General features: G+C 40.6%; 1 protein-coding gene across 6 annotated transcripts in view; it reads right to left on the bottom strand.

Moving 5' to 3' along the window:
• Nucleotides 1-21,838, bottom strand: part of RHOBTB1 (Rho related BTB domain containing 1) — a 120,418-nt gene that overhangs the window by 15,231 nt on the left and 83,349 nt on the right. For all 6 annotated transcript variants that reach the window (XM_067465656.1, XM_067465655.1, XM_067465657.1 and 3 more), the window contains 3 exons: nt 14,619-14,804; nt 10,634-11,610; nt 6,734-6,852 (listed from right to left, as the gene is read on the bottom strand). In XM_067465656.1, coding sequence (XP_067321757.1) covers nt 6,734-6,852; nt 10,634-11,610; nt 14,619-14,804 — 1,282 coding nt within the window. The remainder of the gene's footprint in view (nt 1-6,733; nt 6,853-10,633; nt 11,611-14,618; nt 14,805-21,838) is intronic.

A 21,838-nucleotide genomic window follows, 5' to 3' on the forward strand; every position in this document is an offset into this window, starting at 1 on the left:
TCCCAGCTGTGTTGCAGGAAATGTCAGGAGGAGGAGGAGGAGGAGGGCGCAGAAGCCGGAGCCGGATGGCGCGCGGAGGCCGGTTGTAAGGGTGAGCGCGCGCGCGCCATCCAATCGGCTCCGGCTTCTGCCACGGTGCACTGCTGGGGTGCTTGGGAGCGCCGGATTGGCTCCCAGGCACCAGCAGCAGCACTCAGTCAGCACAGCAGCCTCCATCCCATTAACGACACGAGCTGAAGCTCGTAAAATATATGGGGCTGCTGTTTCGATATTTTTAAACCCTTCCGGGTTTGAAAATGTGTTTTGAAATCGCTTTGGATATGGTAAAAATAACGATTTAATTACGAAATAACGAATTAACGAACGAAATCGCACAGGCCTAATAAATATATCAGTGTTTTATATACTTCGAGAGCATCATGCCCCCCACTCCCCCAATTTAACCTAGATATACACTTCATCTCAACATTGGGAGAAAGCCTATTGGGAGTAGAATTTGTATAGATATACCTGGTTGACTCTTTTTAAAAAGACAGATCTTTCTGTTGCCTCTAATGAACCAGGACAAAAGAAAGAGCATAGTCATGTCCGATGCAGATGTACTGTAGAATAACCAGCAACTGCCCACCCTCCAGTTAGGGTACTATCTTAATAGGAATGTTTTTAGGGTTATGTTTGGTTATTAACAACTATAAACAAGAACAATTATTACTAATGATCCGCAAGTAACAAAGGATTAACAAAGACCCACCAGAAATAGTGTTGTAGTAGAGCCTGTGAGTAACATTACAAACAGTAGTATGGGTGCCAGAAGGGGGAAAAGGGTTACTCGGGAGCAGGAATCTGATGATGAGCAGCAGAGAAAGAGGATCTGGGACATACTTACAGCACCTACAGATGAGGAGTCATTTGAGGGATTCTCTGGGGATGATGGGTCAATGAGTGAAGGAGAAGGAGACACCATGGATTGGACTAAGATAAGAGAAGTGCAAGCTATTTGTGAGGAGCCAACAACTAGTGATACCTTTATGGGATTCTCTGGGGGTGAAGACTGGCAATCAGGGGATCCAACTGAGTCTTGGGGGGAATCTAAGTCTTGACAGGAGATGGAGGAATTGGAAGGAGAGTCAAGGGAATTCACGTGAAGAGCTGAGAGCAGCTGCGGGGGATAGTGATGGGGCGGTGGTCAGTTCACCTTCTGATGATGATTTGCAGATAAAAGTAGGTTCAGGGATGAGGGGTCTTTGCAAAAGGCAAGATGTTGATGTGTGTTCGTGTGCTGTGTATTGGGAAATACTCTTGTAGAGTTGCTGCTGCCTGTTTCATGTTCGGCATTGGAACTCCTGATTGTTTGTGTGTTTCTGACCCGGATTGGCTTCTCGTGTCTGTGGACTTCTCTCTTCCTGGACCTGGGCCCGTTTGGCTAAAGAAGCTGCTTCTGCAGACTCTGGAGCTACGCTGTTTTGGATTTCTCCGCTTTGACCCTGGACTTCGGCTGACGATGCTTCTCTTCCTCAGGCTCCTTTTGTTAACCATTTGTGTACTGTGCCTTTTTGCTTTGCCTCAGAGCGCTTTGTTTGATTTGTTGCTCTTTGCATCCAGTTAATCGGGATTATATTTCTGTTAACCTTTTCGGACCAGGTCTGGTTTGTTTCTTGAGTTTTGACCAGTGGCACTGCATTTAAGTGCCTCTGCGGCCCTTTTCTTTTGTGTTAACAAACTCTGTTTTGAAGCCACTTTTGAATCTGGCCCTTTTAGGGCGTCTGTGATTCCAACAAAATCTGGCCCTTTAAGGTGTCTGTGATTCCAACAAAAAGCAATAGAAATCTAATCCCAAAATTCACTGGGAACCTTTAAAAACCAAAAAGGTAATCCAAAAGGCTAGATATGGCCATAGAACTGATGAAATAAAAAAAGATCTCAAGTAGTGGTTAGCCAGCGCTGGTGTACGACGGAAATGAAGCTTTTGAAAATTGTTTGGAAACTTCAGCTGGTCAATAATGCCATGATTAAATCAATGATCACCGCCAGTTACAGGGACCAGACACCTTCCTTTTATGATAGCTTCAGTGGCTACAAGTCTATTTCTGGAAACAACTGAAAGAACTGATTATGACCTGTCAACCTCTATATGAATTGCTTCTAGGCTTTGCCAGGAACCATATTACGCCGTATGAGAAGGGGCATGGCCAAATGTGAGCAGGGAGATTGTATTAGAACAGTGGTACTATAAGATGAATAGTCAACTGCTGAAAGTGCTGCACTGCTCAGGAGCATTTATGATGCAATATGAAACATGCAAATACCTTTTCAATATGACCAATGAGTTGTGATCTATTAACAGTGGAAATCTGGGCATCCATATCTTTCATATTACATGTTAAGTATCCTCCTAGTATATTGAGGAACAAACCCCCCTGAAGAGCCAGGCTCATCTCCAGAATATTATAGGGAATAATTTCTTAATTGTATCCTTGGGAAGCACATAAAGCATTAATGAAACTCAAGAGTCCAAGGGAAAACTGATTAAGACTGTTCACTACAAAGCTACACGAGTACAGTAAATCCTATGGCACTGTTAAATATTATCTAGCTGTACTCTGGCAGTTCTGCCTCTTGTGCCAATGCAATTTTTGTAGAAGACAGCCATCCAGTCCCTCCCAACTCACTCAACACCCTTCACCTTTTCACTGACAATAATTAGAGAGGAAGAAATGGTAAGAGATGGGTAGTGATTTTCTTTTTCTGTCCATGACAGAATTATGTAGACTTTTCAGCAAAGCAGGAGAGTTCTAAAGCTCACACAGTGCCCAAACAAAGAGGAGAATCTAAGAAGCTTTTGATTAATGTCTCTTGTCAACTGTATATAAGAATCACATTCACTTATATTGCTTCCTAATGTGAGGTATAGAATATATTCAATTTAATGAATATATTCTATAAATGAATATATTCTATACCGGAGCTGTGCTTCTACTGGGCTCCGGCCCTGGACCCCACTCCTCTCTGGGGCCCGGAAAGAGAGTCTGGTATTGGGTCCTATGAGATTGGTATAGATGGGGGTCCCGGGCTCTGTCATGGTCGGCCCCTCTTCCTTTTTCCTTCCATTTTCCCCAGCATCATTGTCCTCTCTAAGCTTTCCTGTCTCCTCATGATGTGGCCAAAGTACTTCAACTTTGTCTCTAATATCCTTTCCTCCAATGAGCAGTCAGGCTTTATTTCCTGAAGTATAGACTGGTTGGATCTTCTTGCAGTCCAAGGCACTCTCTGAGGTTTTATCATAAAAAAACATGGAAAACGTTTATTAAACTGTAAAACCTTTGTTTTTGTGGGACATTCTGTAGTATATTTTGCAATAGTTTTTCAATGAGTATCTTGTAGCGCCAACCAATTCAACATAGTTTGTGGCAGCCACAAAAACAATCCAATGGAGTCTCTTTACAAAAATGAATTTGGAGTCAAATCTTTAAAAGAAGGAAGAGTTGTAAATAGCTGCCACTAGAGGAGGGCAAAGACTCACCATCTCCTGAAATGCTTTAATCTAGACTACAGCAGATCTGAAAGAGAGCAGTGTAATGTAATGGTGTCAGTGTTGTACTAGGAGACTTAGGAGATCTCTGATTTTCATGGAGATCCACTGGGTGACCTTGGGAAAGTCACAATCTTTTAGCTTTACAGGAAGGCAAGGCTACTGTCCCTGAACAAAGTCTTGTAAAAAATGTGATGAGTCTTGGGATAACTATGGCTGGATCTATAGTGTCCTATATTATAGGATCTGATCCAATATTATCTGCTTTGACCTGGACTATATGAGTCTACACTGCCAGATAATCTGGGATCAGATCCTGGGGTATAGGGCAGTGTAGATCCAGCCTATACAATAACCAGAGCAAATTTGATCCATGGAGAGAGTTTCTGTAGTTAGTACTGGCTATTACATGTAAATGCATGACTAATGGCTGCAAAAGAAGAGCGTTCTTTCTGCAGAATATCAAAACAATAAATAAATTAGAAGGAGCTCATTACATTCATGATGACTTGTCTCATTGTATGTGCTATACATGCCTTAGAACCTGCCACTTCTCCGTTTTATTTCCATACTCTCACTGTTATTTTCAAACTTAAAGATGTCGGATATGGCACTATGCAAATCCAATACTTCTGCAATGAATATTTAAGGTTACCATGAAGAAAACAGGCTATTAGGGTTTATAATTAGGAAGCAGACTGTAGAAACTGAATATATGTTCCTGTTGTAAAACACTGCTTAGTAAAAATCAAGGTATGTATTTTTAATGAACCACCTGCTGAGAGTGCCTCTAGGGAAGGAATTATGCTTACTGCTGTTTTAAAAGTAATGAGAAAAAAAAATAAGTAGAATGCAGTCTTCCAGAATATTAAATACATAAAGAGGGGGGAAAGGCTGTGGGAACTGAGATACAGGAATGTGAAGGGAAATAATTTCCCTTATGTGGGTGCATCTCTCAATAGTAAGCCAAAAGCAAAGGTGCTACAGCCAAAAAATGATAATTAGAAAATTATTCAAATATTTGGGTTTATATAAATATTAAGGTTGGACTGAGTTCCATTCTTGTTTTAAAGCACAAACCTTAGTCAAAAGATAGCAGATATTCTTTTTCTATACTGCTCCTAGTTTTACAATAACCCACTTAGGTATTTCTTAGTAATAAAATTAAAAGACATTATTCTGCATTATTTATCATGTTGTGCTAGTCTTTTAAAAGTTTGGCATTAAATAATGCATTTGTTTTTATTTGATATTCCGAAGGATCATGGCTTGGTTACAAACTGAAGACCATTTGAATACAGAGTTGGCTTGCTAGCATTCATTCAAAGGAAAGGTGGCTGCTGGAGCATGAATCTATTGGGGGGATGGTTACCAAGGGCTCTTCCACACAGTCCTTTATCCCAGAAGCATCCGTGTTTAAAAAACGCGGATGTTTCTAGGCCCCTAACCACACCCACCCCAGAAAGTGCCTATTTTCTGGGGTGGGTGTCCAGATGTTCTTCCTGGACTGGCCTGGGAAAACATCTGGAGACCCTCCCTCCCTCCCCCAAAACTTACCCGGCCTCCATTACAGTGTTGCCGGAGCTCTCCTGGCATGTAGAAATGACACGTGTGAAGAACCCTTACCTTTAGCAACCAGAATGTGGGCCTAGCGAGGCCTAGCAGCCTAAACAGTTAGAAGGTGGGGTTAGCAAAGTCCTGGAGGCCATTTTAGATTAGGGAAACAGGGAGACGCCATCTTAGGTCAGGTTTTCTTAGAGGGGGCATGTCCTAGTCCAGTAAGCAAAGAGTAGATGGCCAGGATTAGTTAGGAATAGGGGGCGGAGCCTAACATTCCAATAGAGGAAAAAAGTATACTCTTTTTGAATTTTGAAGCTTCAGTTTGGCAGTTGGAATTTGTCAGTTGGGGGTTTTCTCAGTTGGTATAATGGTTGGTGTTAGATAGGAGAGCTGGGTTAATCTTTTGTGGTATTCAAGAGCTATAGAAATAGTTATCAAGAATACAGATAGTGGGAACAGGACCTTGCTTGTGGTCTGTTTTCGGTCCCTGAGGAAGGCTAGGCCAAAAGGTTATTGGCTAGATTCCAGAAAGGGGGGAAACTTGTTTGGAATTATTATCAGCTATTAATTTCCTGAGATAATCTCTAGATTTGTTAACTCTAGATTTGAACCCAGTACCCATCTAAGAATTGCACATCAAACGTAACCAAAAGCTTTTGTGCCATTTACTTACAGAAACCATTACGCATTTGTACCAGAAGAGTTTAAGCCTGTTAAATAAACGTTTTATTATTGTTGACACATTATAACAGCCTTAGTGTGAACATCATTAGGATTTAAACCCTCTGAAGAAAATAAACACTATTGTAACACAAAATGGTATTACTAAGTATTCTCTCCACATACAACTCAGCCTGAATACCAAACAAAAGGTGGCAGCGTACCCCAATTGAAGAAACAGTTTCAAAACCTCACAGTTCAGACGTCATTAAAATATATCTATACACAGTTATATCTTTCCCTATTTTATCAATCTCCCTCCTGTGATATTCCTTATAAGAGGTTGGCAACTTGTGGGATTCACCATTTCAGAATTCCCTGTTCTGTCTCCCTGCTAAAAGAAGTTCCTTGGTGTGATATTCATTAAAATTGGAGGCACAGCGGTGTAATCTTTAGTGGGAAGTTCCTTATAATTTGGTGAAGCAGCGTTGGGATTACTTTATATCTATCCCTGTCTGATAAATTCAAATTATTTAAAATCTTTTCTACTCCTCGGCCTTCTTCCTTGATATCCTTATAACACAGCAGGAGAACGTGTGTGTGTGTGTGTGTGATTCCCCCCCCCCCCCCCGGTTGTCCTGTCACGTCATTTCTATACACGTCGGGAGAGCTCTGGCAACACTGATGGGGCCTCGAAGAGCTGGTCTGGGTTTTCTCATTTAATCTATAACAGTATGAAGATACCAGCACGTTATTTTAAAATGCAACATTTGCTTTGACCTGCTGGGTCAAAACCAGAAAGCTAATTAATGCAAAATTATGTTAGCAAGAAGAATAATTTAGAATCTATAATATTGTGAAAATGTTGTCTGAGCTAAAGATAAGAGTCTCTTGCTAAAACAAAACATTTTTAAAAACTGTGACAGTTTAGCAACCCAAACTACAAAGTACATTGCTGAGGTTACACATAAAAAGGACAAATACCTCACTGTTTGAGCTTTCCACAAATGATCCTCCAAACATTGCAGACATCCATTCACAGCTGCAGATCAGCAGTGGCTTATGAGCATTGATGTTTCCATCTTCCAACTTAAAGGTCACATCTAACCATGGAATCAAAGAAACCGAGTTATAATATAAGGTGCCAATTGCTTGCAGTCAAATGCACTAACTAGAATGGGACATCACTTTTTCAGGATGTCCTTCATTAAGGATTTCTGAAAGGACACATAGTTTTATTTATTTATTTACAGCATTTTTACCCCGCCCTTCTCAATCCCCAAGGGGGGACTCAGAGTGGCTAACAAAGCCAGCAATTCGATGCCACAATCAATAACACAGTATAAAACCCTAAGTACATACAGAGTTAAAACAATAGCAGTTAATTATAATGAAATTATCATAAGTCATTAAAATAATACTCAATCCACAAACCCACTGATAGAACCATAAAACCGTATCCTCATACATATCATCTTGCCAATCCATTTCCAGTCAAAGTGCTGATTTATGTTTATTGTCCAAAAGCCTGGTCCCACAACCAAGATTTTAATTTCTTCCTGAACGCCAGGAGGGATAGGGTCAATCATATTTCACTTGGAAGCACGTTCCACAGGCGGGGGGCTACAGGCGAGAAGGCCCTGTCACTCGTCCCCGCCAGCCGCATTTGCAATGTTGCCGTGAGCGAGAGCAGGGCCTCCCTGGATGATCTTATGAGGTGGGACGTAGAGGCAGATGCGTTCGTACAAGTAAGCTGGGCCAGAACCGTATAGAGCTTTATAGGTAAAAACCAGCACTATGAATTGAGCTTGGAAGTGGACAGGCAGCCACTGGAGCTGACACAACAAGGGGGTGGTATGCTCCCTGTATGTAGGTCCTGTTAGTAATCTGGCTGCTGCCCGTTGGACTAACTGCAGTTTCCGAACCGTCTTCAAAGGCAATCCCACGTAAAGTGCATTGCAGTAATCTATTTGGGATCTGACCAGAGCATGGACCACCGTGTTTTTAGGTTCTTGTGGGTTTTTTCGGGCTATACGGCCATGTTCTAGAGGCATTTTCTCCTGATGTTTCGCCTGCATCTATGGCAAGCACCCTCAGAATCTTTTATTGAGAGGTGTTAAGATTCCCCCAGGCTCATCCAGGCCTTTCAATGCTAATGAAGGTGGTCAGGTAAAACATTCACACCTAGCTCCAGCAGAGAAGAGCTCTTTGCCCCACCCCAGTCATTCCACAAATATATAAACCCATTTTCTTAATTCCAACAGATCTCACTACCTCTGAGGATGCTTGCCATAGATGCAGGCGAAACGTCAGGAGAGAATGCCTCTTGAACATGGCCATATAGCCCGAAAAAACCCACAAGAACCTAGTGATTCCAGCCATGAAAGCCTTTGACAGTACACCGTGTTTTTGTTTTTGTTTCAAATGAGAAACAGATAGCAATTTAAACCCTGGACTCCACAGAAGTAAAAAAAAAAAAAAAAAACAGCAATATTTGCTTAATAAAATCCGGCCATTAAGGGTTTCCTTTATGTCAAGGGTAGGCAACATGGGTTGGGCATAGGGCCTCTGTCCATGTGTGGCTTCTTGAGGTTGCCAGGAAACCCATGTTTCCAAACTGAGAGTGGGTCAAAGTTGGTAGAGATTTAAAAAACTGCTGCTCTGGGAAACCTCAAGGAGTAGCAGCAGTACACCTGTAAAATAAAGCATATGTGTATATATATATATACATACTACCTCACTTCATCTTAAAACTGTTTTCGCAGAACTAGATGTCAGCTTGTGTTTAATTTCTTGAGAGGGGAACAGCCAACACAGGCTGGATCTACACTGCCCTATATCCCAGATTCTTATCCCAGATTATCTGGAAGTGTAGAATCATATAATCCAGTTCAAAGCAGATAATCTGGGATCAGATCCTAAGAAATAGGGCAGTGTAGATCCTGCGGCTAAAAGTGGCCCTTGGATTTCACACATCACACTCTCTTTTGCACATGTCACAGGCAAGTGATTTCAGCTAGTCAACATTTTTAAGCTAGTCAGCAGGCAGTACAAAGCATCTGACACAATGCATTTTCATGCAATTCATCACAATCAGTTCATGTCTAGTAACTACACAGGAGGATTGGCGATATATGGTATCTTTTAAAAGTTCTTCATAATGTTTTGGTGGAATCTCTTTTATTGTAGTTTGAATCCATTGCTCTTGTTGGTGTTTGGGACTGAGCCTGCTATCTGCTTTAAAAAGACACACTGATCTCTTCTATGCAATTACTAGTTATGAACTGATTGGGTTGAATTGCATGAAAAAGTTTTGTGTCATTAGATGCTATGTGCAGTTTGAATCCAGCTCTATGATCTACTGTGCTGTGATTCCAATACACACAGCAGTCCTTCGTATGGAGTAGAGCTCAAGGCCCCAACATCATAGAGGGAAGCTGTGCACAAGTCAAGTTCCTGGGAATAATGTGTGTGAGTGTATGTTTTTCAGCTGCTTTGCTCACAGGAATCCCTGCAGCATGAGTCAAGATCAGGGGTCCTTAAACTTTTGAAACAGAGGGCCAGGTCACATTCCCTCAAACTGTTGGAGGACCGGATTATAATTTGAAGAAAAGAAAAAGAATTCCTATGCACACTGCACACATCTTATTTGTAGTGCAAAAAAAAAAAAAACCACTTAAAAACAATACGATAATTAAAATGAAGAACAGTTTTAACAAATATAAACTTATTAGTATTTCAATGGGAAGTGTGAGCCTGCTTTTGGCTGATCAGATAGGATTGTTGTTGTTGTTGTTGTGTGCTTTCAAGTCATTTCAGACTTAGGTTGACCCTGAGCAAGGGCCGGGTAAATGACCTTGGAGGGACGTATTATTTATTTATTTATTGTTTTTATACCCCGCTACCATCTCCCGCAGGACTCGGTGCGGCTTACAAGAGGCCAAGCCCAACAACATCATAAAAAACAACAACAGCAAAAACAATAAATAACTCATAAGAAGCAAAACAATACAATAATAACACGACACATTTAAAAACATGAGGCAGGGCCAAATGTGAAAATTTAAAATTAAAAAGCTGGGAAGTTCAAGGGAGATAGGAGGAGTGTTTTGGGTTAGGTGGACGTGCAGACAATTCTAAATCTCTCATAAGGTGCATTATGAGAGATTTAGAGGACATATTGCTTAGGATTCCTTATTCTGGGAAGGCACACTGGAACATCCACATTTTTAAGCTCCTTCTGAAGACTGCCAATGTTGGGACCTGCCTAATATCGTTAGGGAGGGAGTTCCAGAGTCGTGGGGCCACCATCGAGAAGGCCTTGTCCGTCGTTCCCACCAATCGCGCCTGTGAAGCAGGTGGGATCGTGAGCAGGGCCTCTCCAGATGAACGAAGAGCTCGTGTGGGTTCGTATACAGAAATGCGGTCACGGAGGTAGATGGATCTCAAGGTAGATAGGTATCCAGCCCTCGGGCCTTAGTTTGAGGACCCCTGGTCAAGATGAACGCCAGTTCCTTTTTACATTCTCCATGGGGCTGCACTACAGAGCTGCTCTATCTGAAAGGCTTTGCCTGTGACTCCTTTGGGCTCTCATGTAAGGATTGCTTTGCACATGAAACTATTACACTATGTAACAAAACTTTAAACATTTTCTGTTCCTGGTTTGAAAGTTTATTTCCTGTTAAATTGGGTGGTACTTTCTTTGAAAGTAGTTGTTGTACCGTTTTTGCATTTTAATAAACTTTCCCCGTATTTTTATGATAGAACCAATTATGAAATGACATTTATAACCCAGGAACAAACATCATGTTACATAGTGTTTTCTGAAAGGACTGTTTTGGATTAACTGATGGGGTGAATCGGGCGATATCCCAGCATACTCACCAGAGAATGTTTCTTTACAGAGACATTCTTTTATCCTATTAGCCTTTCTGACGTGGAAAGCCTTTGTAATTTCCTGGTTCATGAAGGCTTCCTTATTTGTGATGTTCTCCACCATCATTCGCAAGTCAAATACTTCCAGGATCTCAGCAATCTGAGCTACTCTGGTGAGATCTTTTTCGTTTTCATCTAGCTGTCCTGTGTATAAAAACTGCAAAACAGTTTTAAAAGGTCCAGACTGAACAGACGGATCTATCTTGACAACTGTCACAGCACACGTCCTCTTTGAAACAGGGTTGACTTGCATCTCTTTATGCATGCTAACAAAGCCTTTGCCCCAAAACGTTGGAGCTTGCTTCAGGCAGCTGGTTTCCCCCACTTCGAGTTCTAACCTTGTTAAAGGGCTGCTACCATCTGCTGATGATACTCGTTTGGTGCTGGGAGATTTTAAGGTTACCACTTCACTACTATCATCTGTTTCAAGGCTGCATGCTCTGTCCATCAGGCTTCTCCCAGCCTTTTCTTTATGACAATGTGCTTCAGGTATGTCTGGAGTTTCTTCGCATTCCATTAGAAAAAGGTCATAAAACTTTGAAGAGGAGGTAGCTAGGTAGATCTTGTGAGCAAAAATGTAAGTCTGTTCCTGAAGGATAAACATGACATCAGCACACAATGGATTGTCTAATAAGTATCCGGCTTCATTGATACTGGTGACAGGACACTCTGGGATTTTGATAACCGGAGGAGGTGCCTTTGGAGGTAGAAATGGAGCCTGAAGTAAAGGTTTCTGAACTTTCTTCAGATGGGATTTCCAGAACTGTAGGTGCCGCCTGGAGATCAAGGCAGCTCTGATTGCATTATCAAACACATCCTTGATGCCAAACTGATCAAATACACTAGTTTCATAATACGGTATTCCAAGTTCCTTTGCAACCTCTCTTCCTCTTTCTGGTGGTAAAATATCTCCTCTCTTGATAGGCCTGTGAATGAAACAAACAAAGCAGCATAAATGAACTAGATCCAGCTTCCAAGCCTCAACTAATTACTTCTATGTATCTTTAGCATCCCATCAACGCACTTCTTGGCTTAATCCCATTTGCACTTCTTTTCCCCCTGTTATTCAACAGATATGCAAAGGCTCACTGGATGTAGATGCAATTTGCTCACAGCCTCAATTATTTCCTACCTCACCCATAGTTTAAGAGCCTTTTATGTAAGGAGATGCCTTTAGAAATTGCTTGATGTTATTTTGAAGTTACTGTTTCACAATAATAGCCCCCAGAGTAAGATTAATATTTTTTATCCCTTTAATTATTCATTAACTACCCAGTTCCCTTCATTTATACTGAGAAGAACTGCAATGAAACAGAACAAATTGTAGCTAAATTAAGGAAACTTCAAGCATATTTCTGGCAATAGTTGAAGAATAGCACAATATTTCTACCTCCCAATATGGAATTATATGTACCGTATATACTCAAGTATAAGCCGACCCGAATATGAGCCGAGGCACCTAATTTTACAACAAAAACTGGAAAACATATTGACTCAAGTATAAGCCGAGGGTGGGAAATGCAGCCACTACTGGTCAATTTCAAAATAAAAATAGATACCAATAAAATTACATTAATTGAGGCCTCAGGAGGTTCACTGTTGTTTAATATTTACATAAAACTGCAATTTAAGACTGTCCAACTCTGATACAACCATTATTCTAGCCTCCTTCAATGTAAATGTGCTTACATATCCTTCCAATCATAATAAACAATAAATGTAATAATAACAATGATAAATAGTGTAAAATAATAAATGTAATAATAGAGAATAAAATAATACATGTAATAAAAATAATAGAGTAAAATAATGCAAATGTAATAATATCCATAATGATAGAGTAAAATAATAAATTTGATAATAATAGAGTAAAATAATAAATGTAATAAAATAATAATAGAGTAATAAAATAAATATAATAAAAATAATACTAATATTTATGGAATGCCTTGCCAGTTGAAACCCAAACCATCCGAGAGCTACTTGCTTTTCGGAAAGCCTGTAAGACCTTTCTTTTCCAACAAGCTTTCGATGGGTGAATAACTCGGGACTATGTCGGTTCTCATTTTTATTGTATTTTAAAGTTGGTTGTATTGTTTTAATCTACTGCTGTAAACCGCTCCGAGCCAAATTGGGAGTGGCGGTATACAAGTCCAATAAATAAATAAATACATAAATAAAATAACAGAGTAAAATAATAAATAACCTTGGCTCGAGTATAAGCCGAGGGGGGCTTTTTCAGCCTAAAAAAGTGGCTGAAAAAATAGGCTTATAATTGAGTATATACAGTAATACTATTTTGGTTTTAACTTATTTAAATTCTCTCCCTGTTGCCCATCTTTAAGAGTGACCAATTCTGCAAAGCCATTCCAAATTGCTAATATTTATTTTACAATGGCTTCCACCAAATTCAACCTAAAGTCCAGTTTCTCTTGGACTTTGATTACAAAAACACACTTTGACACAACATACAGTAAACTATATGGATTTTATGGCCACAGAAAGTGATGATGGTCACCAGTTTTAAAGGTGTTTAAGGAACTATACAAATTTACTGAGGTAAATTCTCATGTTGTGACATTCAGAGGAAATAATCTGAAAATACCACCTAGCAGGAATGTAGGAAGGACAAGGGTTCCCTCATTCAAGCTCCAATTACAGAGGTCTAAAAACAATCTGAGTAGCTACCATCTAAACTAAGTCTCTTGTTCTTCAGTCTAATCAAAGGTTCTCAGGTTACAACTTGGTTTTAAACACTAGTCCACACAATAGGAACTTTGTGTTATTTGATGGAAAACAAAGTTTCCTTTGAGAAACAGGAAGCAGGTCTGCTTAAAAAGTTGAGAAATAGACCTTTGAGATCAGATTGGGCAACCTGTTCTGAACGGTTGCTGCCAATTTTAAGACATGCAAAAAGTGAAAGAGGATCCAAGACAGAACAGAGGATATTTGCATTCAAGAGGTTCATTCAAGTTACAAGATTTCAGGGAGCTAAAAGACTGGCCGAGGCCCCTTCTACACTGCCATATAATCCAGATTATCAAAGCAAATAATCCACATTATCTGCTTTGAATTGAATTATATTTTATTTATTTATTTACATTATTTCTATCCCACCCATATCAGCCCGAAGGCGACTCAGGGCGGCATACAAAGTCAGCACAATTCGATGCCATATATAAAATGCAAACATTGATAAAAAGCGAAAAAGAAACATTACAGTACATTTAGAAACATAAAAACAATGAATAATAATAAAAAATAAAAACTGTGTCCTCTCATTCAAATACTCATCTGTTCCATTGTCTTGGCCATTCCTGGGTCATTTTCCAAGTCAAGTTTGTCTGTTTATCCTGAGGTTCCAAATGCTTGCTCGAAGAGTCAAGTTTTCACTCTTTTTCATAAGGTCAGGAGGGAGGGGGCTGATCTAATATCCCTAGGAGAGAGTTCCACAGCCGAGGGGCCGCCACAGAGAAGGCCCTGTCTCTCGTCCCCGCCAAACGTGCTTGTAAAGCAAGCAGGATCGAGAGCAGGGCCTCCTCCGATGATCTCAAGTTCCTGGTGGGTTCATAGGAAGAGATGCATTCGGTTAGATATATTATTGTATGAGTCTATACTACTAGATAATCCAGTTCAAAGCAGATAATCTGGATTTTATAAGGCAGTGTAGAAGGGGCCTGAGACTTGAAGATCGAATCCCAGATAGAACAGAGTATTGTTCCAGAGACTGACAAATCACTTCATTCAATCTATATCTAACACTTTCACATGGCAGAAGATTAGAGTCTGTAAAAGTTATTCTAATGAAGCATAATTCTCAGAGTTGTAAACCAAACTTTGTTTTCCTGAACATTCTATGGAAGACTATATAGTCCAGAGAAGTTGAGATACGTACAAATGGGGAAATGTTATTCATTCTTTTTGCCAACTTTACCTTGCTAATGGCCTTCTGGCTCGGTTTACAGCTTCCAGATCAGCGTACCGAAGATCCAACTGGCAACCAACCAGAATAACAGGTGTACGAGGACAGAAGTGCTTGATTTCTTGACACCACATAGTTTTCACATGATTCAGGGAGTTAGGATTAGCAATGGAAAAGCACAGGACAACCACATCAGATCTGAAATAAATATGTTTATTTTAAATTATATGTCAATCTTTCAGAAATAAGAGAGAGAGGGGTTGGTTACATTCCAAGCATTTTTGAGAGATGCATAAAGACCAGGTTGTTTAGAGTACATATCATACACATGCAAAGTTCCTTTAAAACGTCTACCTTCATCAATAAAAGCCCTCTTTATCCTGTAGTTGACAGAGATATCATGTCTGAAGAGGACCTGATCAATAGCCAAATTGGACAGCAGCCACTGCAGCTGGGAATTGGCTGCTTTCTGTTCTCATCACCACATGCCAAACCCTCATTTGCAGAGAAAAGTTAGGTAGCTGCCAACCATTTAACAGAACATAGAATGTCAGGAGATACCGAGATGATCCAACAACTATCTCTGAGGAAGTTTCACACAGTATGTGGCAGAAAAGCCAAATTTGCCACCAAATACACACTCAAGACAGTTATTGCCAATTCTGGCTCTGCTGAATATAGCTGGATTGTGCATGCTTTCCAATGCGCTTGTCTCATTTACACATTGCATCTTCATTACATATAAACTAGGCACTTTGATTCCTTAAATTGGGAAGAGATGAAAAGAAAGAATTTGGTTTCTTCTGTTCCAACCTAACCTAATATTTATTTATTTATTTACTTTACTTTACTTCTATACCGCTGTTCTCAGCCCGGAGGCGACTCACAGCGGTTCACAAGACACAGGACATAGCAAAATTCAACACCAATATAAAGCAGTTAATAACCTAATCTAATACACAATTAATACACAATTACTATAATAACCATTCACTAAGGTCTCATCACTAAAAACATGATCCAGATTCGTCATCCATTGTTCCATTCCTATGTCATTACCAGTCATTGCACAATTATTCGAATGCCTGCTGAAATAACCAGGTCTTTACTTTCTTGCGGAATGCCATTAGAGATGGTGCTAACCTAATATCTGTGGGAAGGGCGTTCCACAGCCGGGGAGCCATCACCGAGAAGGCCCTATCTCTCGTCCCCGCCAGCCGTGCTTGTGACGCTGGCGGGATCGAGAGCAAGGCCTCCCCGGAAGATCTCAAAGTCCTGGTGGGTTCATAGGCCGAGATGCGGTCAGATAGGTAGCTTGGGCCGGAACCGTTTAGGGCTTTAAAGGTCAACACCAGCACTTTGAATTGAGCCCGGTAGCAAGTCGGTAGCCAGTGGAGTTGGCACAACAGGGGGGTTGTATGCTCCCTGCGCCCCGCTCCTGTTAGAATCATGGCTGCTGAACGCTGGACTAGTTGAAGCTTCCAAGCTGTCTTCAAAGGCAACCCCACGTAGAGAGCGTTGCAGTAATCTAGGAGGGATGTAACTAGAGCGTGGACTACCGTGGCCAAGTCAGACTTCCCAAGGTATGAGCGCAGCTGGCGCACGAGTTTTAAATATACACTCCTTTAATAATTTTTTTGCGATTGGTGGGGACGAGGGAGAGGACCTTCTCGGTGGTAGCCCCTCGACTCTGGAATTTACTCTCTAAGGACATCAGACATGCCCCAACGCTGGCAGTCTTTAGGAGGAGCCTGAAAACATGGTTGTTCCAGTGTGCCTTCCCAGACTAAGGAAAACTCTTAGCAATATGTCCTCAAATGCACTTTAATATTGATTTAGGATTGTCTGAAAACCCTATTCTAGTTTACCTCCTTGTTCATGTCCATCATTTTAAATTTTAATTATTACATTTGGCCCGACCATAGGTTTTTTGAATGCTGTATGTTTTATTGTTATTGCTTATTGCGTATTTTTTGTTTTTGAGTTTTATTTATTTTATTTTATTTTAACTGTTTGCATTGATTATTTGTTATTGCCTTTGTTTATTGATATGCTGTGGGCTTGGCCTCATGTAAGCCGCACTGAGTCCCTTGGGGAGATGGTAGTGGAATACAAATAAAGTTTTATTACTATTACTATTACTATTATTATTATTATTATTATTATATTTATTATTTCTTTATTTACAATACCATTCCCATTATCTGTAGGGGATACCTTCTAGGACTTCATGTGAATATCATCATCATCATCATCATCATCATCATCATCATCTTTAATTACTTATTAATCGCCCTCCATCCGAGATGCTGTAGGCGATTTGCATTGTAGAAATTATACAGGATAAAACACATACATACAAATATTAAAATTAACATGGGTCAAATGCTCTAGTAAAAAGCCAGGTCTTAAGTGCTAGGATAAAATGCCCTAATATGTGAATCCGCAAGTTGTAGTGACCTTATACAGTGGAACCTTGACTAAAGAGCATTCCCACTTAAGAGTGTTTTGAGTTAAGAGCTGCCGCTTGACCCAGGTTTCAATTTAACTTAAGAACATCTTTTTGAGTTAAAAGCTAATGCCAGAGGGAGCACTAGCACAAGAGTACAAGGCTTTAGGGCTTCAAGGGAGCAGCCTCCATGCCTCGTGCTCTTGACTGCTTTGGGAGATGGCTATCTGCTTTGCTCTTGTCTGGTTTAAGGAACTTTGGGTTAGTTGATTTCATGTGGTTTTTTTCCTGGTATGTTTGGCTGGAACTGATTAATAACATTTCAATACATTTTGCTTTGAGATAAGAGCATTTTGAGTTAAGAGCTCAGTCACTGAATGAATTAAACTCAAGAGTCAATATGCTCCCCCTTCCTGAGATGATTCACAGAGGGGAGAATAGTGAAAGGGAAGACACATATTGGGGCACAATTGTTCCCCTCAAGCACCAGGGCCAGTTGGGTGTGAAGAGCAACCAAAGCAAATGGCCAGGGCTCTAATGGCAATTGAGGTCCAGGTTGCCCACGTCTTTCTTGGCAGAGCAAAAGGTCTCCATCTCTTTATCATCATCATCATCATCATCATCATCATCATCATCATTTAATAACTTATTAATTGCCCTCTATCTGAGAATGCTCTAGGCCATTTACAGCTAAATTATAAAAGATAAAATACATACATACAAAAATTAAAAATTAACAGAGATCAAATGTTCTAGTAAAAAGCCAGCTCTTAAGTGTGAGAGTAAAAGGCCCTAAGTCACGCATGGCTCTCATGTAGGGTGGCAAGGAATTCCATAAGGCAGGGGCAGAAATAGAAAAAGCCCTGCGTCTGGTCCTTTCCAAGTGCACTTCTCTAGGACCCGGTATATGGAGTAAGTCACGTTGGGATGGTCGTTGCGACCTCCAATGTTGGGAGAAGGAGAGGCGGTCCCTAAGGTACGATGAACCATGGCCCACCTCCCACCTCATTTGGAGGAATAGAGGGATGGGAACCTCTTTCTGAGCCAAGAAATGTACAGTCAACCCAGTGGCACTTGTGCTAGGTTAGAAGGATATTGGCCACTGCAGCAGCCATGCATTGTGGGTAAATGGAATCCTGGGTACTGGTCCCATGGATACAGTGGTCACACTCTATTTTGCTGGTGCTCCAGTAAGATGCATCAGTTCCTCAGCAAGAGTGGGAATAAAATTGGACAGAAAGAAAGAAAGAGATTAAATTACTGTATATACTCGAGTATAAGCCTAGTTTTTCAGCCCTTTTTTTAGGCTGAAAAAGTCCCCCCTCCCCCCTGGCTTATACTTGAGTCAAGGTTATTTATTATTTTACTCTGTTATTATTATTATTTCCATTTCATTTATTATTTTATTCTATTTATTATTATTGGGGATGGGCATACCAAGCCACCTTGTCTCTCTCCTGAGGAATCTGTACAAGGACCAAGTCGCAACAGGCAGAACTGACCACGGAACAACAGACTGGTTCAAGATTGGGAAAGGCGTATGGCAAGGCTGCATACTCTCACCCAACCTTTTTAACTTGTATGCAGAACATATCATGCGATGTGCGGGGCTTGATGAATGCAAAGCTGGGGTGAAATTTGCTGGAAGAAACATTAACAACCTCAGATATGCAGATGACACCACTCTGATGGCCGAAAGCGAGGAGGAGCTGAGGAGCCTTCTAATCAAGGTGAAAGAAGAAAGCGCAAAAGCTGGGTTGCAGCTAAACGTCAAAAAAACCAAGATTATGGCAACAAGAATGATTGACAACCGGAAAATAGAGGGAGAAAATGTGGAGGCCGTGACAGACTTTGTATTTCTAGGCGCAAAGATTACTGCAGATGCAGACTGTGGCCAGGAAATCAGAAGACGCTTACTTCTTGGGAGGAGTGCAATGTCCAGTCTCGATAAAATCGAGACATCACACTGGCAACAAAGATCCGCATAGTCAAAGCCATGGTATTCCCTGTAGTAACCTACAGATGTGAGAGCTGGACCTTAGGGAAGGCTGAGCGAAGGAAGATCGATGCTTTTGAGCTGTGGTGTTGGAGGAAAGTTCTGAGAGTGCCTTGGACTGCGAGAAGATCCAACCAGTCCATCCTCCAGGAAATAAAACCTGGCTGCTCATTGGAGGGAAGGATACTAGAGACAAAGTTGAAGTACTTTGGCCACATCATGAGGAGACAGCAAAGCCTAGAAAAGACAATGATGCTGGGGAAAGTGGAAGGCAAAAGGAAGAGGGGTCGACCAAGGGCAAGATGGATGGATGGCATCCTTGAAGTGACTGGACTGACCTTGAAGGAGCTGGGGGTGGTGACGGCCGACAGGGAGCTCTGGCGTGGGCTGGTCCATGAGGTCATGAAGAGTCGGAGACGACTGAACGAATGAACAACAACAACATTATTATTACATTTATTATTTTACTCTATTGTTATACATTGATTATTTTGTATTATTATGTATAATTCTTGTTATTGCTACATTCATTATTTTACTCTTTTTATTATTGTTGTTACTACATTTATTATGTTACTCTATTATTATTGGAAGGATACGTAAGTACGTTTCCATTGAAGAAGGTAAATAATCATTTAATCAGAGTTGGACAGTCTTATCTTAAATTACTATTTTTGTAAATATTCAAAAATATATAACCTACTGATTCCTCAATTAATGTAATTTAATTGGTATTTTGCAATTTACCCGTAGCGCCTGCATTTCCCACCCTTGGCTTATACTCGAGTCAATCCGTTTTCTCAGTAAAATTAGGTGCCTTGGCTTATATTCGGGTTGGCTTAAACTCGAGTATAAACATCTTGTTTAAAATCCTAAACATAGCAGTTATTAATTATAAATAAATATTATAAAATTACAGAGAATATCTAAACTATTAAATAACATATAACATGTTAATTGTTCATGTATAGATATTTTTCCTAGAATTGCTGAGTTTTGCTTTGCCTTTCAAAAAATCAGATCATTAGCTAGGCCTTAAAATATAAGAAATTAAGCAAATGGATCATCATTCTCAGTCACAGATGTTGCAAAAACCATGATTAACAAATGCAAATCTCTTACAGGAAAAGTAAACCATTAACTATAAAAGTACAGGTAAAAGAAGGATTGGGCATTTTTTAAACATAAAGTAAAATAAATTCAGCTATGGTCGAAGCTAAAAACAACCCTTCTGATCATTTTCTGATAAACTCTTACTTGCACCTCCATGGCTTAATAGTTAATAGAACAAGACCTCTGAATCTTCAAATTGGCCTGCTAAATTATTTAGTATCTACCTGTACTATACTGCAGCTCTTATTGTTTCATTGAGGACACCACTCTATCTAGCATGTCTTAGCAAAACTAAAAATAACCCTCAGAACAATGCAATGCGGTATTGTGCAGCACAGGCTATGGTGTGAATTTATATTTAAAATAAGGCAAGTGCTTTTGTTTTGTATGTGTCTATTATAGGAAATCTTTAATGTAAGAGTCTAGTAGCAAAAGAACATTCATAGTCCTCATACTTTGAGAAGGCCTTCCTCCAAATCCAGAAAGTCTCATTATTTCTTCTTTATTCCCTCTGGAACTTCACTAGATCACCCGTTTACAGCAACACAGCGATGTGTGAAGAGGGTGAGCTGACAGTGCAGGGAAAAAAACCCACATAGAGTGACATGCCAGAGGTAGCTTATGCTAATGTTTCTTACCAATGTGTACACCTCAAGCTTTCTATATCTCTGCAGGAGTAAAATGGAGAACTATTGGAAATTTACAAAAGTATATTGGTTGTGACCGAGATGTTTATCCTGCAAATAACCATCTATTTGGCTTCAAACTTCAAGAGAGGAGATTCCACCTGAACATGAGGAAGAACTTCCTGACTGTGAGAGCTGTTCAGCAGTGGAACTCTCTGCCCCGAAGTGTGGTGGAGACTCCTTCTTTGGAAGTTTTTAAACAGAGGCTGGATGGCCATCTGTCAGGGGTGATTTGAATGCAATATTCCTGCTTCTTGGCAGGGGGTTGGACTGGATGGCCCATGAGGTCTCTTCCAACTCTTTGATTCTATGATTCTATGATTTGTTTTGCTTTTAGTGTTAAAGTCACCTGAACAGGACTTTTCTTCACTTCTTAAAACTGACAGGGATTCACCTGTCTTTGCTTTCAGGTTTAGGACTCTGCTTTTCCTCCTTATATTACAAATGTCTCCCCTAGCTACATATTTCTAAACAGGGATCAGGAATTGTAGTTACTTAGGCGATCCCTCGTTGGACAAGTAGGATAGTCTTCCATGATCAGTATTCTTGTGGATCCGTAGGTGGCTGTGGAGCCCTATTCTTGACCTGCATCTTCTCCAGCAGTGAGGGCATTGGTTTCCAGGTGGAAGGCGGTATTGGTCAGGGTTGGCTTGATGCGCCTTCCTCCTGGCATGTTTCTCTCTTTCACCCTCCATTCGTGCCTCTTCAAATTCTGCAGCACTGCTGCTCACAGCTGACCTCCAAGGGTCAGGGCTTCCCAGTTCTCAGTGTCTATGCCAGAGTTTTAAAGGTTGGCTTTAATCCCATCTTTAAATCTCTTTTCCTGTCCACCAACATTGTGTTTTCCATTCTTGAGTTCGGAGTAGAGCAACTGCTTTGGGAGACGGTGGTCGGGCATCCGGACAACGTGGCCGGTCCAGTGGAATTGATGGCGGAGGACCATTGCTTCAATGCTGGTGGTCTTTCTTCTTCCAGAACACTGACGTTT

This window comes from Anolis sagrei, chromosome 3 (assembly GCF_037176765.1).
Source record: "Anolis sagrei isolate rAnoSag1 chromosome 3, rAnoSag1.mat, whole genome shotgun sequence".
Classification (NCBI taxonomy): domain Eukaryota; kingdom Metazoa; phylum Chordata; class Lepidosauria; order Squamata; family Dactyloidae; genus Anolis; species Anolis sagrei.